General features: G+C 31.6%; 1 protein-coding gene across 1 annotated transcript; it reads left to right on the top strand.

Annotated features, from left to right (window-relative positions):
• Nucleotides 1-17,445: 17,445 nt before the first annotated feature.
• Nucleotides 17,446-19,626, top strand: LOC134708515 (metallothionein 20-I isoforms A and B-like). The gene is made up of 3 exons (XM_063569134.1): nt 17,446-17,473; nt 18,437-18,559; nt 19,553-19,626. The coding sequence occupies exons 1-3, from the start codon at nt 17,446-17,448 to the stop codon at nt 19,624-19,626; spliced, it is 225 nt and encodes a 74-aa protein (XP_063425204.1).
• The last annotated feature ends 1,534 nt before the right edge of the window (nt 19,627-21,160 follow it).

Here is a 21,160-nt window from a genome sequence, read left to right on the forward strand (position 1 = left end):
TGAATTAAAACAGTTAGCCACAAGGCTAATGTCAATAACGACTTGTACTTGATATTAATGTTTGTCAGTTATATTAGTGTAAGATTAAAATTAATCTTTCTTACTATGAAATGTCATTGTGACATAATTTTACATATATCATTCTTAAATATGTATCAAAACTTACCAAAATTATTAATCTACAATATATATAGTATAGTATTTGTGGTCCGTTTGTTTCCATTCAAACACTTAAGAGCAATTCTCTGTAATCACCAAAATATTTCGGCACGCACTAAAATATATTTGTTTTAAACTTTATTAGTTCAATAGAGCCACATGAGCTTAGCAAAAAATATTACTACACTTAGCCTCTTATGTTTACCGTTTCCATGGTAACAGGACTTAAAGTGGCAAAAAAGGGGGAAAATGAGGTGTTTACAAATTATGATCAATTATGACCTATAAAAAGAAAATAATATAAATATTCAGACATTTAACCTTTTTTCCGTTAAAATAAAACAAATGAAAATTGTTTTTAGCAGTAAACTCTCTTTAAAAAAAATCTATTTAGCTTAAATAGGGTAAAAAGTGCAATAAAAGGGGGGATTTTAGAGCCTATTTTGATCAGGTGTTGTAAAAAAAGGCAGCCATTTCTTATATTGTTGATTATAAAAATAGAGAGAATGAATTCAGGTTAAACAAGAAAAGAAAAAAAATCAGTGGGCAAATTGACTGTGTTAAAATAAATTGACCATGAAAAGTCGAGTTGTCCTGTATTTACCTAATCAAATTACCTCCCTTTGCGGAGTTCTCTTTAGAGAAACACATTAAAAACAGGAGGGAAATGTAAACAAATGCAGACAACAAGGTTATTTTACGATTTTGTTCATGTTTTATATTCAAGCATAATGGGAAATGGATTTTTTTCACAGTGATGTTAGCCTACACTTTTATATATTGTTAAGTTGGTATGATGTCCTCATATTATGAAAATATTGTCTGAACAATGGAACTATGTCTGTCTATAGACAGTGTATAAAAAAACTTTGCTTGCCATAACTAGCTTGTTTAGCGTATTTATTCATCAATGTAGAATCTGTAATCTTCGATTTATAAAATGAGTGGCATAAAAGATTTCCTACGCAATTGTGACAAGTGCAGTGATGACAGGTATTTTTGAAACCGCTATCATTTGAAAGAGACATGTATAATTTTTTGTCAGAAATTTCTTTACTTGAATCTGACATACCTTTCCATTGTACACCACAACTGAGGACCTGTAACATTCATAGAAATGTTATAATTCAAACAACTTACAAGAAACATAGATGGAAAAATTGTGGTGTGCCTTCAGTAAATGCTACAAAAGCTGGGGATCGACATGTTGCACCCAAGATGTTTCAAAGACTTGTTACAGAGACACAGACGTGTTCATTCCTATTGGGACAAGTAAGTAGACAATATTTAGCTAATGATTTGTTTCTGTAAAAAAGATACAGTGATCATAATTGCACTTATAAGACCAAAAAGTAAACAAATGCAGCTGTCAGATACCCCTCCAAAAATAAAAAAATAAAACACAAAAAACCATGAAAACACAAAAACAACAAATCTTACAGTTTATCTACATTGTACCATATAAATGTGAACTTCTTTAATCAATCAGGGGCATTACTTAAACAAGTAACAATTAAAATAACTTATACAAGTAATGTTGAAAACGAGGCTATTTTAAATATAACTTATATAAGTAACTTTTTCTGAATAATATTTTTATAGGTGTCCAATAATACAGATTTTACTAACTTTCACAAATTTTCACAGTCATCTGTTTTTTTTCCCCATGAAATGTAAAATCTAATTCTTCTGAAACACTAATTAACTTTCTGACGCATTTATATTTAATACCGACGCTTCTTGGTCAAAGATTGGTCTCTTGGGACTATTAAATTATCATTTTCCTCCAAAATCTTGAAGATAGACTGATATAAATAGATATATACTTGAGAATTAATTAAAACTTGAAGTTATTTATAATTTGTAATCAAAATCAATCACATATGTTCCTAAAATATGTGTAATAACTAATTTTTTATCAAAAATGTATAAAATAACTAATTCAAGTCATATTTCTGTCATTATTTTTAAAATCAACCCTTTATTTGTGAACTCCTCTCAAATCGAATAAATTCGTTGTTTTATGATATAAAGTGGTGTAAAAATTCATGAAAACTACATTTAGTCTGTGTTTCTCCTAAAAATTAAAATAACTCTATTAAGTAATTTTATTATTTTTAGAAACAGAAATTACTTATATAAGTTACCTTAAAAAAATAACTTGTTCAAGTAACGCCCCTGACTGTTAATATCCCCTTTTTAAACTATTTAACATAAAATAATGTGAAGTTTTTTAATCTTGTTTTTGAGAGAGAAAAAAATAACATAAATACTGTTTCATGTCTCCTTACCATATTTGTAAGGTTTTGTACATGATAATCACATCATTTCATGCAAGTCCTTATGAAATAAAAAATGTTGCGGCAAGAATGCTGCAAAATTGTGACTTTAAAGCAGCAAACTGATGAGGGTGTCAGAACATTGATGCTTCTACTGACATCATTCTGGCTTCTTTGCAGTGCTATTTCAATCCATGACAAAAAGCGCCGCAATGTCCATAAAGCAAACATATAATTTTCTCATTTCTCATTCTAAATATTATATATACTAAAAATTAATGATGCCAGAATAAGCCCAATAAGAGCAATTATGATTTGAGTGAGGAATTGGGTGTTCAATTATTGTGAAGACTTGTATGTATTTATGTAGATTAACATGATTAAAGTAAATGCATGATATTAAAGTTCAATCTCTCATGTAGTTAAATCAAGGAAATTGTCTTATCCTGATAGACCTGAAAAGCATTTTCAAAAAAGTTGTAATTTTCTCCAGGGACGAATTATCATGTAATGGGGCGAATTGGTACCTTCTGGTACATTGGTCGGCGTTTCCCTTCCCTTTCTTAATTTAACCGTCACTAAATTTTGAAGTTTATGCAGAAAGAAGTTTGGTCAACTGTGTATTTGTTTCCCTCTATAGTCAGTTTGAAAGTGTTATTTGTTTGAAAAAAAATGTAGTATAATCACAAAACACAACACCTTTGACTGAAGAGAGGGGGCTCCTGTTGGGATCATGGAAATTATGTTGGTATTATTGAAGGTAAATGGATCAGGTATGGATGTTGCATATTGACAGTTCATGAGTTACACATTTTAACTTTCCTTTCTTTTAATGTAGGAATATTAAGTTCATTACTCGGTACATAAATATTGTACATATAGGAATAACCTCTGAGGATAGAACTTTGCTTTCTGTAACAGAAAAAGTTATCATAATAAGTGCACAAAAAATTCATGATGTAATTTAAAAAGGAGTAAAAACCTTTCCTCAGGGAATACTCACCACTATACGTATGTATTTGGTAAGACATAACTTGACCTTAGTCACTTAGCATCATTTAAGCAACAAAACATCAATATAGCTGTAATGTTGCCACAACTATGATTATAAGGGCGGACGACCTTCTTTCCCTCATGTTTACTTGAGATAGGTTTTAAAATTTATGTTTTTATGTACATACAAGTAAAAATAGTAAATACATGTTGTTCTGATAGTTATACACAGAATGAGATCAATTGTGTATCTTTTTTCTTTAATATTACAGCATTTTGTAGACTGTGTAGAGAAAACTACTTGGAACTAAAAGTATTGAACTTGTTGAGGAGGTATGTCTTTTAATATACATGTATATATAATTTTCCCTGTACACATGTACGGTATACTCAATAGTCAATAATGAGTTTATTAACTACATGTCAAACTTCTGTACTCATAGGTAGTTTAACTATGACAAGAAAGAAGGTCTTTTAATTCAAAAATAACAAAAAATTAAACTTTCCAATTTGGTTTTCATATTCCATGTATTCCATGCTTTTACTTGGCTGAAGCACATTTTATTTGCATTTTGAATTGGTAATCTGGTTTCATTATTTAAAAAAGGGGGGTATACTGTTTTACCTCTGTCTGTCCGTCAGTCCGTCAGTCTGTCAGTCAGTCCGTCCCATGAAACTTTCGTCACATTTTTCTCAGGAACTACATATCCACCCTTTCTGTAATTTGGTATCAACATTTATATATGTCAACCATACCATGTGATGCGTTTTCAGATTCATCATTCATCGACTTCCTGTTTACCGAACACTTGTATGATTTTACACATGATAGCCATGTTGAAAATTTTCGTCACATTTTTCTCAGGAACTACAATACAAGGATTTCTTAAATTTGGTTTCAGGGTTTATCTAAGTCAGCTATACTGTGTGATGCGTTTTCAGATTGATCACTTGACAACTTCCTGTTTACCGAACACTTGTATGATTTTACACATGATAGCCAAGTTGAAATTTTTTTTCACATTTTTCTCAGGAACTTCAATACAAGGATTTCTGAAATTTGGTTTCAGGATTTATATATATAAGTCAGCTTTACCGTGTGATGCGTTTTCAGATTCATCACTCGACAACTTCCTGTTTACCGAACACTTGCATATTTTTACACTATTAATATTATCCACTTGCGACGGGGGTATCATCAGTGAGCAGTAGCTCACAGTTTCACTTGTTATTAACGCATTAGTTAAAATCTATTAAAATAAAAAAAACAAGGTTTTAATTTCAGGATAAATTTCTATATCTTTTTTGTATAAACATGATAAAACATATTACCTCAACTGAACCCTTATATAGATATAGGAAGATGTGGAATGAGTGCTAATGAGACAACTCTCCATCCAAATAAAAATTTAAAAAAAGTAAACCATTATAGGTCAATGTACGGCCTTCAACACGGAGCCTTGGCTCACACCAAACAACAAGCTATAAAGGGCCCCAAAATGACTAGTGTAAAACCATTCAAACGGGAAAACCAACAGTCTAATAATATTAAAAAAAAACAAGAAATGAGAGACACATATATATTACATAAACAAATGACAACTACTGTATCTCAGATTCCTGACTTAAGACATGTGCAAACCCTTATAACCCATTCATGTACATGTATTACTAACTCCTCTAAGATAGGTGACTAAAGTTGTTGTTTCTTTCAATTTAATTATGTGTATTCCAGAATTTATTACTGTTTCAGTTTCAATTAGTACTACTAGTACCTTGTTTAAAATACTCTTAAAAAGTTTTCTTTTCTTTTAATTCAGAAGAACACTACTGAGGACAAATACAAAGATGCCGAAGCTGAAATACTACCGCCTAAAAGAAAAAGGGTATGTATAACTGTATAGAAAACAGTGTCATACAATTTATAGAATGTCTCATAAACTTGACTTTTTAGCTCACCAGGCCCAAAGTGACAAGTGAGGTTTCCTGTTTGGTATCAATCATCTTCATAGTCCGTCGTGGTCTGTTAACTTTTACAAAAATCTTCTCCTCTGAAACTACTGGGTCAAATTAAACCAAACATAGCCACAATAATCATTGGGTAATCTAGTTTTAAATATTTAGTTTTTATATCTCTGAAACCAAAGCATTTAGAGCAAATCTGACATGGGTAAAATTATTTATCAGGTCAAGATCTATCTGCCCTGAAATTTTCAGATGAATTGGACAACCCGTTGTTGGGTTGCTGCCCCTGAATTAGTAATTTTAAGGAAATTTTGCTGTTTTGGGTCATTATCTTGAATATTATTATAGATAGAGGTAAACTATAAACAACAATAATGTTCAGCAAAGTAAGATTTACATATAAGTCAAATGAAGGAAATGATCAGTTGAGCCCTTTATTGCCATTTATAGTCAATTTTTAACCATTTTAGGAAATCTTAGTAATCTTTTAGAAAAATCTTATCCTCTGAAATTACTGGGCCAAATAAATCAAAACTTGGCAACAACCATATTTGGGGTATCTAATTTAAAAAAAGTGTCCAGTGCCACAGCCATCCAACCAAGATGGCCGCCACCGCTAAAAATAAAACATAGGGGTAAAATGCAGTTTTGGGCTTATAATTCACAAGCCAAAGCATTCAGAGAACATGTGATGGGGTTAAATTGTTTATCAGGTCAAGATCTATCTGCCCCGAAATGTTTCAAATGAATCTGACAACCCATTGTTAGGTTGCTGCCCTTGAATCGGTAATTTTAAGGAAATATTGCCGTTTTTTTTTTATTATCTTGAATATTATTATAGAAAGAGATAAACCATAAACAGCTATAATGTTCAGCAAAGTAAGACCTAAAAATAAGTCAACATGAGCAAAATTGACAGTTGACAGCCTAAGGAGCAAGAATGTTCAAACACATCACCATCACTGAAACACAATTTTGTCATGAATCCATCGTCATCCTTTGTTTTATATTCACATAGTCCAAAATGAGCGACACTGGCTCTTTAGAGCCTCTAGTTTAAGTCACCTGGCCTATTTTGATTTCATCTGGCACAAACTTTTTGAAAAAAAATCTTCTGATGCAACTGGGCCAATTAGAACTAAACTACATCATGTACATGTATATATAGTAAATTTGTATTTCACTGGACTTTATTTTTACTTATTTATTTTCAGGAACAGAACAGGCTCCAAAACAACAGAATCAAACATTCATTTGTTTTATGGATGACTGCATTTGAGAGTTCAAGAACCAGATCAGTTTTGATCAACATCTCCTTCAAGGCAGATGTGAATATAAGCTAGAGAGAGGACCATTTAAAGATCAGACATATGTATGCCCAAAAGCTGTCAAATAATGTACATTATTGTCCTGATATGCAAGCAGTTTTATTAGAAAATGCATGTACTACAGACTTCAGTGCCAACAAAATGGGATGAGCATTGAAAGTGAAAAAAAGCGTCAAACAGAAAGAATTGTTGATATATTTATTTAAATATGGGGAAAAACTAGCTCTAAATTGACCCTTACACAGCTGCAGAAAGTATGAGATGGCGTGTATATACCTTTAGGAAAGATGAATTCTTAACTGACCAGCAGATAAATGGGTTCTTTACTCGATTGACACAACAACAGACAAAAAAGATAAGCATAACTATAAATCAGCTGAGTCTGAAATTCTTAGGGCACAATGGAAAACACAGATTTTTGAGACAATTGAAGATTGAATTTGAACACCACTAAAATGAATATTGCAATGTGCTATGATCCTAACAAGATATGGCCGTACAATATGTTTTCTCAAACACAATGCTACAAGTTTTTATGAAATTTGTGAAACGCATCATGGAGATGTATATTTTTGATATTTTATTTGTTACACATTTGAATGTATGAACTTTTCATTTGCATACCGTTACATCTTCTTTTGGTCAATATGTTCAGACTTGATTAGGTGATATTTCTGTAACCATAGCAGTTTTAACTTATTTTTGAGAATTGCTAAGTCTCTTGAAAGTTTTGTAATCCCTGTACAATGTCTTTGATATCTTGTTGATTTTATGTTTTTCTGTAAAATGCAGACATGTTGGCATAGTTAGCCGATTAGTTTTAAGTGAACAGATTTACCATTTTTATAAAGCTATGTACTTTTTCTATTGATAACTCTTCAAACTTGGAAAAGGAATATTCTGATACAATTTGTTTGTATCATTGAATTTTATTGGTTACCACTCTGTGTAAATTCCACAATCTAACTACCATAACTAAGGCTCTTCTTGAAATGATGCAAGAAACAGTCATACATGTTTTGGATTTAACCACATCATATTTACCCCAAAAAATTAGAAAAAAAACCCTGCATACCTTAAACTACTTTTTCATCAGCTTATATTCAAATGTGAAGCGTTAACGAAGCCCCAAAACAAAAGATATTAGCCTTTGAACTCAAAGTATTCATATGACGTCATGATGTTGCTACAGAAGTAAGCAACATTTGCTGGAATTTTTAGTTTATGCATCTTTATTTCAAAATAAAAAACAGAAACAATATTTTTATTGTCTATTGCATTAGAATGGATAAAACTGTATTGTATTTTAACATTTGTGAACATAAATCTAGATTTTCTGTTGCATATATCTGTTTTAACTAGCTCTGCTACATATCACTAAGTCAACTCAATTTACGACAGTAATAAATGTACCTACTTTTTATGTATGTATAGGTTAAAATACAAATACAGTTATCTCCTAAACTATATGCACATGATTGAACCAATATGAGTTTAATATAATGAAATTTGAATGTACTGAGAAGGTGTTTTACTCGATTTAATTATTTTTATGATGGACAAGCATTTACTCAAATTGCTTTATAAATAGCAAACTATGTTTATCTGTATCAGTTAAAAACTAATATGCACAATCAGTTCTTCCTTCTCTCTGTAGTCAATTACAAATATAAATCTTAAAAAATGAAGAAAAAAACATACTAAATTTGAAAAAAAAATTGTAAAATTTTGGAAATTTGGTTACCATAGCAACCATTTTTATTAAATTTCATTAAGCAAAAATATTTCTTAGGACTGAAAAAATGTACTGATTGATTTTGTTATATTGTAAGGAATTTAATGCCTTGTTTGTATAGAGTAAATATGTAAATTACTATGATTATTATTGACTTGTAGAAAAATATAATTTACGGAATTTTCAAAATCTTGTGTTTTTCATTCATTAAAAATATTTTTTACAATTATTTGCCCATTGATTTTTTTTTATAATTTGAAAGGCCTTTATCTGTTCTTTCTAAATATACCTCACATTTAACTGGGAGACGCTGCATTTACGAAAAAAATACACTTGAATATCATGTATTTACGCATTTTTCACTGAAATCCAAATTTGCCATTTGACCATATCTTTACTAGCTGGTAGCAGAATAATTGATAAAGGTAAATGTAAATCATATGTGAATTTTAAACAGCTTAAAGGTCATTTGTATTATATTATTCAGAAAAAAAGGATATGTTATACATGAAAAAAGTACTAAACAGTGCAAAATGTCGTTTTTTCACTTTTTTAGAGTTAAAATATAACCTTTTTTTGTGTGGTTTCCATGGCAACCGGAATATTCCGGAACAATTTGTTGCCTGTTATTGCCTTTATGTAAGGTACTGACTATTACATATAAGTTTCATCAAAATCTGAGACCATGTGTGCCAGACCCTATTAGAATTTCTTTGGTGGTTACAGAGAATTGCTTGTCTGTTATGGCATATTTAAGTAACATTAATAAATACATTTGTTTGTATTAGTACCCCAATCAAACTGTGTTGTAGTGATGACTACGATTGATAACCAGACATGTACATATAAGACGACGCTTGTGGAGTGTTTAAAATCGTGAAGAATATGTGAAACTACAACGATTTTTTTTTCAATTTTCAACTGTCTGCTTTAACTTGTCCCCTCATGTTCATTGGTTCGGTGTAGCTTGGTTGTAATGTTTGCGGCGTACCAGACTAATAATCAGATAAAAAAGAATGTATGCCCAATTAGCACAAACCGACACATATAGACTAATGTTATTGAAACATAGTAAGCAAGAACACGTTTAATGCACGAAATTAAGTTTATACAATTATAAAAAAAAAAAAAAAAACAGCTCATAAAAAAGTTCACACATATAAAAATAGGCAGGACCATGCGCATGTGCAGTCAAATTGAAGTCTTTTATACTGAATTTAGAAATATTCCTTTATTTTGTTGTGTCAACATTTGAAATAATCGGCTTATTGAAACATTTGAATTAAAACAGTTAGCCACAAGGCTAATGTCAATAACGACTTGTACTTGATATTAATGTTTGTCAGTTATATTAGTGTAAGATTAAAATTAATCTTTCTTACTATGAAATGTCATTGTGACATAATTTTACATATATCATTCTTAAATATGTATCAAAACTTACCAAAATTATTAATCTACAATATATATAGTATAGTATTTGTGGTCCGTTTGTTTCCATTCAAACACTTAAAGGGATGCGATAGATATTATAGAGGACATTAAAACACAAAAGAAGAACAGAAATGGGAGACAAAAGAGAAAAGCGTGTCTATTTTGTAGTTAAACTGATTAACTGATAAAACCCCGTTGTCTAAATTCCCTTAGGGTTTGAACTTTTGGTATACATGTATATTGGCGAGTTATTTACGCGAGTGACGAAGTTAATTTTTTTTTAAAAGTCATATTTAGGTTTTTGATACTTAGCTTTATTAGAAAAACTCCCGTATAAATTTATGTTAGGTATCAGTATCAGATCTTCAACTGATTCAACCATTTTAAATTCAACTATTATTCTCATGGCCAATATTATTAACAAACAGATAGCGGCTCGTACAAATTTCAGTGTAGGATCGATATTTTAATAATTCCTATTATCAAATATCACTTTGACATAATTTAACATAACTAATTCTTAAATATGTATATGGCATTGTGCCAGAAAGTATAAAAATAATAATATTTTGATGTTTGCAATACAGCACCTTACATAAACCGTGTGCAAAATTCCGGTTCAATCTAAGTACTATGTCATGACACAGTAACATATGGATTTTGACATGAGGCTCTCGAGAAGGGTTTATATGTTGTTCGACATACATTGTGTTTATAAAATGTAAACATACATTAAGAATTAAGTACAAATAAAATGTAGAATGATGTAATTCGATATTTTTTTTTATAGTTATTTAAACTAAGTCGTTGTTAAGTTCAGCTAGACATAAATATTGATTATGACATATGACGTAGTATACACTATGTCGGCCTTCAGATGACATAGTTTTGCACACGAAATGTATTCATATAATATAGATATCGACATACAAGGCAAAACATCACGTGACATAAACCGTGTGCAAAATTCTGGATCAATGTAATTACTATGTTATGACGTAGTAAAATATGAATATTGACATGAGTCTCTCGGGAAGGGTTTATATGTTGTTCAACATACATTGTGGTTATTAAATGTAAATATGCATTAAGAAAAAAAGTACAAATAAAATATAGAATGATGTTAGTCGATCATATGTTTTTTCACTAATTTAAGCCTAGTCTCTGTTAAGTAAAGCTAAACTAAAAATGATGATAATGACATACGACATAATATGCACTATGTTGAACCTCAAATAAAATAGTTTTGCACACGAAATTTTCACAGATTGTTATATAAAATGGGAATACTACTAGAATACAACCATTCTATTTTATATCATTTATAAGCAGAACAACTTCTACGAATAAAATGGCTGGACCTTGTAACTGCATTGCAAGTAAGTAGATTACATAATAGTTTACAATATTTTATAGAAATTTTACATGACATATAATATTTGGTGATTATTGAAAACAGATACTATATGTATCTGGTGTTTAACAAAAGGTTAACCATATAATTTAGGTTATTATTGATAAATCAAACATTTATTCAAAATTGGTGCTTTAATTACTGCCGGGTAGAGGGGATATTGATAATCCAGGATTAAGAAATTTTTTGTTATTAGTATGAAATGTGAGTATTATCCATTAGAAGTTCACTTTTTTTTTTATTGATTTTGTCCTCTGTTTCGCCTTCCTCACTTATTAGTTACTGATAAACATAATCGAAACTTTTCATTATTCATGGGGAGGCCAGAATGGTTATTAAGGACTGTTTCCCATTGTCTTACCAGGGTAGAATATTCATTTTCAAAAGTACTTGGCTCCTTCCGAAAATCAAATGATCGTTCAACTTACCTGGATTTTCTTTAATTATTTGCGTGCAATTATCGTTATCTTGAATATCAAGGTACTGCTCAGGCCCGTAGCCAGGAATTTCCAAAGGGGGGGGGGGGGGGGCGTCGATGGACTCATAAACTCGACTTTAACAGTCACAATTCGAACAGAACATTGACTTTAACAGTGCTTATTTGTTTTCAAGGGGGGTCTTCCCCCTGGCTACGGGTATGATGCTAAAGATAATCGAATGTTTGCCATTTATGTAATTTAAGTGAAAGTTTAAAGAATGATTGTGAGTCCCTGAAATCACTTACATTGTTATTTTTTTTTATGTGTAGCAAACGTGTGTATCTGTGGAACCGGATGCAGCGAGAAATGTTGTCGATGTGGAGACGCCTGTAAATGTGCAAGTGGATGCGGATGTTCCGGATGTGCAGTTGTTTGCAGATGTCCAGGTTTGTTCCTATTTACAACTTTTTTGTAAACATGGTAAATGTAGATAGCCATTTTATTTACATAAAATTGAATTTTAACATGAAAATTAAATAAGAAGATGTCGTACGTCGTGATACGTGTGTGTTACAATGGATACAGTATTTGGCCGTATTATAATTTTGATTTGTTTGCATTTTTTGTACCTATGATATTGTTTCGAAATCGTCCTGATACAAAATATATTTCATTACTTTTGCAAATGTCCTGATTAAGGAAAAAGTGTTGGAAAGGTTTGAAATATGGGCGTGGGGTGGTCAGGGGCGGATCCAGCTATTTCAAAAAGGGGGGTTTTAACTAAGGACAAAGGGGAGGGGGAGGGTTCCAATTACATATCCCCATTTAAATGCATTGATCGTTCAAAAAAAATGGGGGGGGGGGGCAACCCCTGGATCCGCGCCTGGGGGTGGGGTTGTTTTGTTATTGAAAAAAGTCTATTTTGAATTTCCTTAACTAAAAATCGTTTCAGAAGGAAATATTAAGAAATAACTTGCTGTATGTTTTTCTCAAATTAATTTAGCCTCTTTTTTTCTTAATTCAAATCAATACATATGTTCATTTATTTGTATAAAATATACAATGACTCCAACAAAAGATGAAGTATCGGTGTTAAAGATTTTATTATGTACTAAGTTCTTAAAACTGTCCTTATACACGAACTTAAAATTTGATGCGATTGTACAGCAACACATTCAGCAAAAGCATCGGAAGAAGATTTGTCTTCTATAGTTTGTGCATAGAAGTATCGTGTTAGAATTTAACAGTTTTGACCTACTTATCAACATAACGTGATGCCGTATGACCAATTACATAAAACTCCTACAGCCAACAAATGACACGGAGGCTAGGTTAACAATGAGCAAAACCAATACCGTATAGCATCTAAGGTATAAAAAACCTTGAAATCACAATAGAAAAATAAATTCAGACTAGAAAACTAACGGCCTGATTTTTGCACAGCACAATAAACAGCATGATTCGCCGTGGTACACCAATAAAATGATTGCGTTAAATAAGTTCGTGCGATATTTATATATATATAAGGTATGTGGACCAAATTACTTTTTCATAGGAGTTTAATGTGAAATTTGCACAAACATAATTCTTCTTTTAAAAAAATATGAATACTTTTGGAGATATCATGTTGGATGTCTATATTCATATTGATATATATCATTTTTTTAGGTACCTGTGTGTGTGGATGCGATTGCACTGGTCCGACAAACTGCAACTGTAAACCTGGGTGCTCCTGCAATTGAAACAAAGATAACAACAACGTTAACGTGCATAATGTTTTCATTCTTATTCTAGTCATTCCTATCATGCATAAGTAATTCGTTATATTCACTAGTATCAAATACACATTTTTTATAAATCTTATTTATTGAAATTATTTATTTTGTATTTAAAATGTTTTTAGTCCATAAATGTCAATTCAATTTAATAAATGATTGTCGTTTTAAAAGTTTTTGTTTTTCAGTACAGGAATCTGGTAATCCCATACATGCAAACGACATTTGTAGTAATCACATAACTGATGAGAACAACACAGGAAAGTTCTCAAGACATAGAAAGAAACGATTTCATCTACTTGCTATACACATTAAATCTAAACATTTCATTTAAACTCGTCCATCAAACCAATTGATTAGGGTACATAATGCATGCAGCCATGGCCATGGTACAGCAACGAGTAGACACCGGAGCTGTATCAGTTTGTCGTCAAAAAGTCGAACTGCTTCGATTAATTCTCATAGAAAAGGACGAAAGATACCAGAGATAACAGCCAACAAATAGATTAAAATTAAATTTAAAACAAGTTACAGGTAGAAAAATTCAGGGTAAGAATTCATAGAACAAAAAAGGGGCAGTGGCAAATATTTCATGTAAATAACCTTCTTTTTCTTATTTTTGCCTTCGGATTTGTTTTGAAATGTAGTTTCGCTTTCCATATTCGGTATCTATTCTGATGTAAGCTCCACGTGGTAAAAATCACGTTTCGCGTTGAAAATAGAGAGCACCAAAAAAGGGGGTGTTCCACAGGCACAGGGAATATTTTTATCTTATGAACTCTACATTTGAAAGGATTTTTATGAATTTTATTTAATTAAAAGAGAAAACGAATGTAAAACAAATTGTGAATGGCCTATCTGCCTTTCTCCCGGCCATGGCTAAAAAAAGAGGAAAAACAGACAAATAATAGTACACAAAACACACCACAAAAAACGAAAGACTACGCAACATTAACACCACCAATAACCTGGGGTTATCTCAGATGCTCCGGATGGTTTAGCAGATCCTTATCCACATGTGGCACTTATGTTATTTAGGAGTAGTAAACTCTTCGTGGGTGCATGTGGTCATTGTAACATCCCCAGGCTTCGTTAAGCATTGCTCTAAACCCCAATTAAAACAAAAAACTTGAAAGTTGATATTTGTTGGCCACATCAAGCACGCACCTTTCAGAAGTACGCATACTCCTATTCAATTACTAGTATTATGTCAATGTTCAGCTGAATAATATATCATACAATTTTAGCCGCTTGACGTCCAGCTGATATCAATCAATCAAAATTACACTACTCACACGAAGGAATTTTCATTCCTCAATCGAAGTAGTTCTCTGGATCAAGGAGTTGCAAGGTGTGTGTGTAATGTGTGTAGGTGTGCGATTAGTTCTAATTACTGTCATGACTAGACCAGACGTGTCTCACCACAAAAAATATCGCCTCTTCATTAAAGTATAATTATTCCTTTTACTCTAGTTTTTCCGTCTTTTATGTTTGTTTGTGTTTGTGATTTGTAAATGTTGCACCTTGGGAAACAGATGTCTCACTGATCCTCTTTTTAGGTCTCAATGGAAGCTGCGTGTTGCAACTGAATAATTTAATGAAATATTGTAAGTTGTCTTCATTCGGAACATCTTAATTAAATGTTTGAGGGACGCCATTTCTGATGACACATAGTAGTTAGTGACAGAAACTACACTCGAGTGATACATAGAAAGAGGATTTGTTATTTTAGTCTTTTCATCACCTGTGAAATACAGGTATTCATCAATTGAAAATATGTTATGGGTACTTAAAAAATTGTCATACCCTAGTCTGTTAAAGCATAGTTAAGTAACATTAATAAATACATTTGTTTGTACTGATATCCCAATCAAACTGTATTGTTGTGATGACTACTAGTGTAAAACCAGACATGCACATACAAGGCGACGCTTTTGGAGTGTTTAAATCATGAAGATGAATGTGGAACTTCAACGAAATTTTTTTTTCAATTCTCAACCGTTTGCTTAAACTGGTACCCTCATGTTCATTGGTTCGGTGTATCTTGGTTGTTATGTTTGTGGCGTACCAGACTAATAATCAGATTAAAAAAGAATGTATGCCCAATTGGCACAAACCTACACATATAAACTTCTGTTATTGAAACATAGTAAGCAAGAACACGTTTAATGCACGAAATTAAGTTTATACAATTATATAAAAAAAAATAACATCACAAAAAAAAATCAACCCATATAGAAATAGGGAGGACCATGCGCATTTGCAGTCATATTAAAGTCTTTGATACTGAAATTAGAAATATTCCTTAAATATTTGATGTCAACAATTGAAATCATCGGCTTATTGAAAATTTGAATTAAAACAGTTAGCCACAAGGCTAATGTCAATACCGAAAAGAGATTACAACTTGTACTTGATATTAATGTTTGTCAGTTATATTAGTGTAAGATTGAAGTTAATCTTTCTTACTTAAAAATGTCATTGTGACAAAGTTTTACATATCTAATTCATAAATATGTATGAAAACTTACCAAAAAGTATTAATCTACAATATATATAGTATAGTATTTATGGTCAGTTTGTTTCCATTCAAACACTTAAACAGATGCGATAGTTATCATAGAGGACATTAAAACACGAAAGAAGAACATAAATGGAAGACAAAAGAGAAAAGCGTGTCCTTTTTCTAGTTAAACTGATTAACTGCGCCTAATTCAAAGTCATCACTCGAAAATAAGACAAAGAACTGATAAAAACCCGTTCTCTAAATTCCCTCGGGTTTTGAACTTTTGGTATACATGTATATTGGCGAGTTATTTACGCGAGTGACGAAGTTATTCTTTTTTAAAGTCATATTTGAGTTTTTGACACTAAACTTAATTAGAAATACTCTCGTATAAATTTATGTTAGGTATCAGTATCAGATCTTCAACGGATTCAACCATTTTATATTAGACTATTATTCTCATGCCCAATATTATCAACGAACAGATAGCGGCTGTTACATTTTTCAGTGGAGGATCGATATTTTAATCATTCCTAATATCAAGTATGACTTTGACATAATTTTACATAGCTAATTTATAAATATGTATATGGCAACGTGTCAGAAAGTATAAAAATAATAATATTTTGATGTTTGCAAAACATCACCTGACATAAACCGTGTGCAAAATTCCGGTTCAATCTAATTACTTTGTCATGATGGTTTTTGACATGAGGTTCTCGAACGAGGTTTATATGTTGTTCGACATACATTGTGTTTATAAAATGTAAACATACATTAAGAATTTTAAAGTACAAATAAAATGTAGAATGATGTCATTCGATAATATATTTTATAGTAATTTAAACTAAGTCGTTGTTAAGTTAAGCTAGACAGAAATATTGATTATGACATATGACGTAGTATACACTATGTCGGTCCTCAGATGACATAGTTTTGCACACGAAATGTTTTCATATAATATAGATATCGGCATACAAGGCAAAAAATCATGTGACATAAACCGTGTGCAAAATTCTTGAACATTGAATTACTATGTTATGACGCAGTAAAATATGGATATTGACATGAGGCTCTCGGGAAGGGTTTATATGTTGTTCAACATACATTGTGGTTATTAAATGTAAATATGCCTTAAGAAAAAAAGTACAAATAAAATAAAGAATGATGTTAGTCGATCATATGTTTTTCACAAATTTATGCCTAGTCTCTGTTAAGTTAAGCTAGACTAAAAATAACGATAATGACATACGACATAGCATGCACTATGTTGAACCTCAGATGACATAGTTTTGCACACGACATTTTCTATGTTGAACCTCAGATGACATAGTTTTGCACACGAAATTTTCTCAGATTGTTATATAAAAATGGGCATACTACTAGAATACAACCATTCTATTTTATATCATTAAGCAGACAAACCTGAACGAATAAAATGGCTGGCCCTTGTAACTGCATTGCAAGTAAGTACTTAACATATATAAAAGTATTTAATAGAAATTTTACATGACATACAATATTTGGTAATAATTGAAACAAACAGATACTATGTATCTTGTGTCTAACAAGATGTTAAACAGTAAATTTTAGATAATTGAAAAATCAAAGATTTTTTTCAAAATTGGTGCTATAATAACTGCCGGGTAGAGCTATTGATTGATGTTTTTGTTTTTATAAACCAGGATAGAGAAACATTTTGTTATCCATATGAAATGTGAGATAAGTATTATGCATAAGTTGTACACTCTTCTATTTATTTTGTCCTCCGTTCCCTCCCCTGTTACATGCCTGTCTCACTTAGTAGTTACTGATAAGCATAAGGAACAACATTTCATTATCCATGGGTAGGGCAGACGGGTTATTAAGGACTGAATATCCATTTTAAATGTTGCTATCCACACTAAGTGTTTCCCATTGTCTTACCAGGGTAGAATATTCATTTTCAAAATGCTCCTAGCTGGCTCATTCCGAAAATCAAATGATCGTTCAACTTATATGGGTTTTGTTGATTACTAGCATGCAGTTATTGTACTCTTGAATATCAAGGTACTGCTAAAGATAATCCAATATTTGCAATTATATGGTCATTTTTATGAATTTTCTGTTTACAAAACTTTGAATTTTTCGAAAAACTAAGGATTTTCTTACCCCAGGAGTAGATTACCTTAGCTGTATTTGGCACAACTTTTTGGAATTTTGGGTCCTCAATGCTCTTCAACTTTGTATTTGTTTTGCTTTTTAACTATTTTGATCTGAGCGTCACTGATGAGTCTTATGTAGACGAAACTCGCGTCTGGCGTATAAAATTATAATCCTGGTACTTTTGATAACTATTTGCCATTTATGTAATTTAAGTGCAAGTTTAAAGAATGATTGTACATGTGAGTCCCTGAAATCACTAATATTGTTGTTTATTTTATGTGTAGCAAACGTGTGTATCTGTGGTACAGGATGCAGCGAGAAATGTTGTCGATGTGGAGACGTCTGCAAATGTGCAGGACTTAGTGGATGCGCATGTTCCGGATGTACAGTTGTTTGCAGATGTTCAGGTTTGTTCATATTTACAACTTTTTAGTAGATATCTATTTTATTTACATAATTTAATTTTATACATACAAATATAATAAGAAGATGTGATATGTCTTGTTCTTCGAAATAAAAGTACACATTCAACTGATTCAGTGTTGATACGCCATAAACAATCTGTAAAAGGCACGACCTTGGCCAATTCCTTAAAATCACCAAAACGTATATACATGTATATAGCAACTTACAATTCATCATGTTGATATTTTACAAAGACAATAGTAGTTTCAGTTTTTCCCCTTTTGCAGAAACAGTTACTGCTTTAAAATTTATACATATGTGTAAAAAAATCCGAATGGATAAAGTATTTGACTGTATTATAATTTTCATTTGTTCGCATCTGTTTGTACCTATGAAATTGTTTCGAAAATGTCCTGATACAAAATATAATTTATCACTTTTGCAAATGTCCTGATTAAGGAAAAAGTGTTTGAAAGGTTGGAGATGGGGTCGTGGGGTGGGGTCCGTGTGTTATTGTATGTATTCGTTTAATTTGTTTAGCTTCTTTACTCTTTTCTAAATTAAAATCAAAACACATGTTCATTTATTCGAAAAATATATTCAATGTTCCCAACAAAATATAAAATATCGGTGATTAAGATTTTATTATGGACTTTAAACTGTCCTTACACATGAAACTAAAATTTGATCCAATCACATAAAAACATTCAGATCCAAACAACATTTGTTTGCTATAGTTTATGCATAGAAGTCCCGTGTTTCAACACAATAAGATGCCCAATGATCAATTACATAAATCTCAAACAGCGAACAAATGACATGGAGACTAGGTCGACAATGAGCAAAACCGATACCGTATATAGCAAGGTATAAAATGAGATGATTGCGTTTAGTAAGTTTGTGCGATATTTAGTTTTATATATACGATATGCGGACCTAACGGAGATTTAATTTGAATGTCTATATTCATATTAATGATACTTATCATATTTTAGGTACCTGTGATTGTGGATGTGATTGCACTGGTCCGACAAACTGCAACTGTGAATCTGGGTGCTCATGCAATTGAAACAAAGATAGTCACAACGTTAACGTACATAATCTATTCAGTCTTCGTCTAGTCATTCATATCATTCATCCGTACATCCAATTGGTTATATTCACTAATATCAAAAACACAACTTTTATTATTTTATCTTTTTTGTTGAAAATATTTATTTTGTATCAAAAATGTTTTGAGTCCATAAATGTCAATTAAATGATTGTCGTTTTGCAGCTATTGTTTCTCAGTACAAGATTATTTGTTAATCATAAACATGTACAACATATTTGTGGGAATCATATAATTCAGGTAAACACCGCAGGAATGTTCTCCAGACATAGAAGGAAAAAAATCATCTTCTTGCTATACACATTAAACCTTAACATTACATTTTAACTCATTCATCAAACCAATCTGATTGACGTATAGAGAATGTACGTCAACAATCAGAATAGCTACGCGTGGACACCGAAACTGTATTTCCACCAGATAGTCATCAAATTGTCAAACTGCTTCAATTGTTTCTAGTAGAAGAAGGGCGAAAAATACCAGAGGAACACCCAAACTCATAGATTGAAAATAGGCCGACAACGCCATGGCTAACGAATAAAAAAGACTAAAAGATAAATATAAGTACACAAGACACACAATGGAAAACGAAAGATAAAGCAATACGAACCCCACCAAAAACCGGGGAACATGTAAGGTGTTCTGGAAGGGTATGCATATCCTAATCTACATGTGGCACTTATGTTATTTAGATCTTAGCGGATGCATGTGGTCATTTTTTCAACCCCAAGCTAGGTCACGCCTTGCGCGATCCCTAGTTCAAACAAAAGACTTGAAATTTGGCACACCAAGCACGCACCATTCAGAAATACACATACTCCTATTCAATTAGTAATATTATGTCAATGCCCAGCTGAAAATCATCCAATATAAGCCATCGACGTCCAGCTGATATCAATCAATCAAATTTACACCACTCACACGAAGGAATTTCCATTTCCCAATCGAAGTAGTTCTCTAGATCTGGATTCAGTAATTGGAATGTGTGTGTGTGTGTGCGACTAGTTCTGATTACTTTCAGGAATTGTACTCTAGTTTTCCCGTCTTTTATGTTTGTTTGTGCATTTGATTTTGTAAATGTAAACCTGGGGAAAACATATATCTCGCTGACCTTCTTTTTAGGTCTCAATGCAAGCTTCGATCGTGTTGCTACTGAACAATTTCATGAAATATTGTAAGTTGTCCTGCGTCAGATTTTCACGTTCTAAAACTAGTGGACACTTTGATATCTCATTTTAAATATCTCAATTACAATTAAGTAGAACACCAATTCTGCTGACACATAGGGGAAAATACCTTTAAGTGAAATATGTGAAGAGGCCTTTTTTCTTTACCTGTCACATATATTACAGGTGTTCATTAATTATAAATATGTAACTGGTACATCTAAGATATATTTGACTCTAGTTTTCATTTTATAATTATTTAAGTAGCATAAATAAATACTAGTACCCCATTCAAACTATATGGTTGTGATGACTAAGAGTGTATA

Source organism: Mytilus trossulus, chromosome 1 (assembly GCF_036588685.1).
Source record: "Mytilus trossulus isolate FHL-02 chromosome 1, PNRI_Mtr1.1.1.hap1, whole genome shotgun sequence".
NCBI lineage: Eukaryota > Metazoa > Mollusca > Bivalvia > Mytilida > Mytilidae > Mytilus > Mytilus trossulus.

What these genes read in the sequence shown, in the direction of transcription:
- LOC134708515 (XM_063569134.1), top strand. Translation starts at nt 17,446, where the DNA reads ATGGCTGGCCCTTGTAACTGCATTGCAA. An exon ending in CCCTTGTAACTGCATTGCAA is followed by an intron (nt 17,474 to 18,436) that starts GTAAGTACTTAA and finishes TTTTATGTGTAG; the next exon opens with CAAACGTGTGTATCTGTGGT. An exon ending in AGTTGTTTGCAGATGTTCAG is followed by an intron (nt 18,560 to 19,552) that starts GTTTGTTCATAT and finishes ATCATATTTTAG; the next exon opens with GTACCTGTGATTGTGGATGT.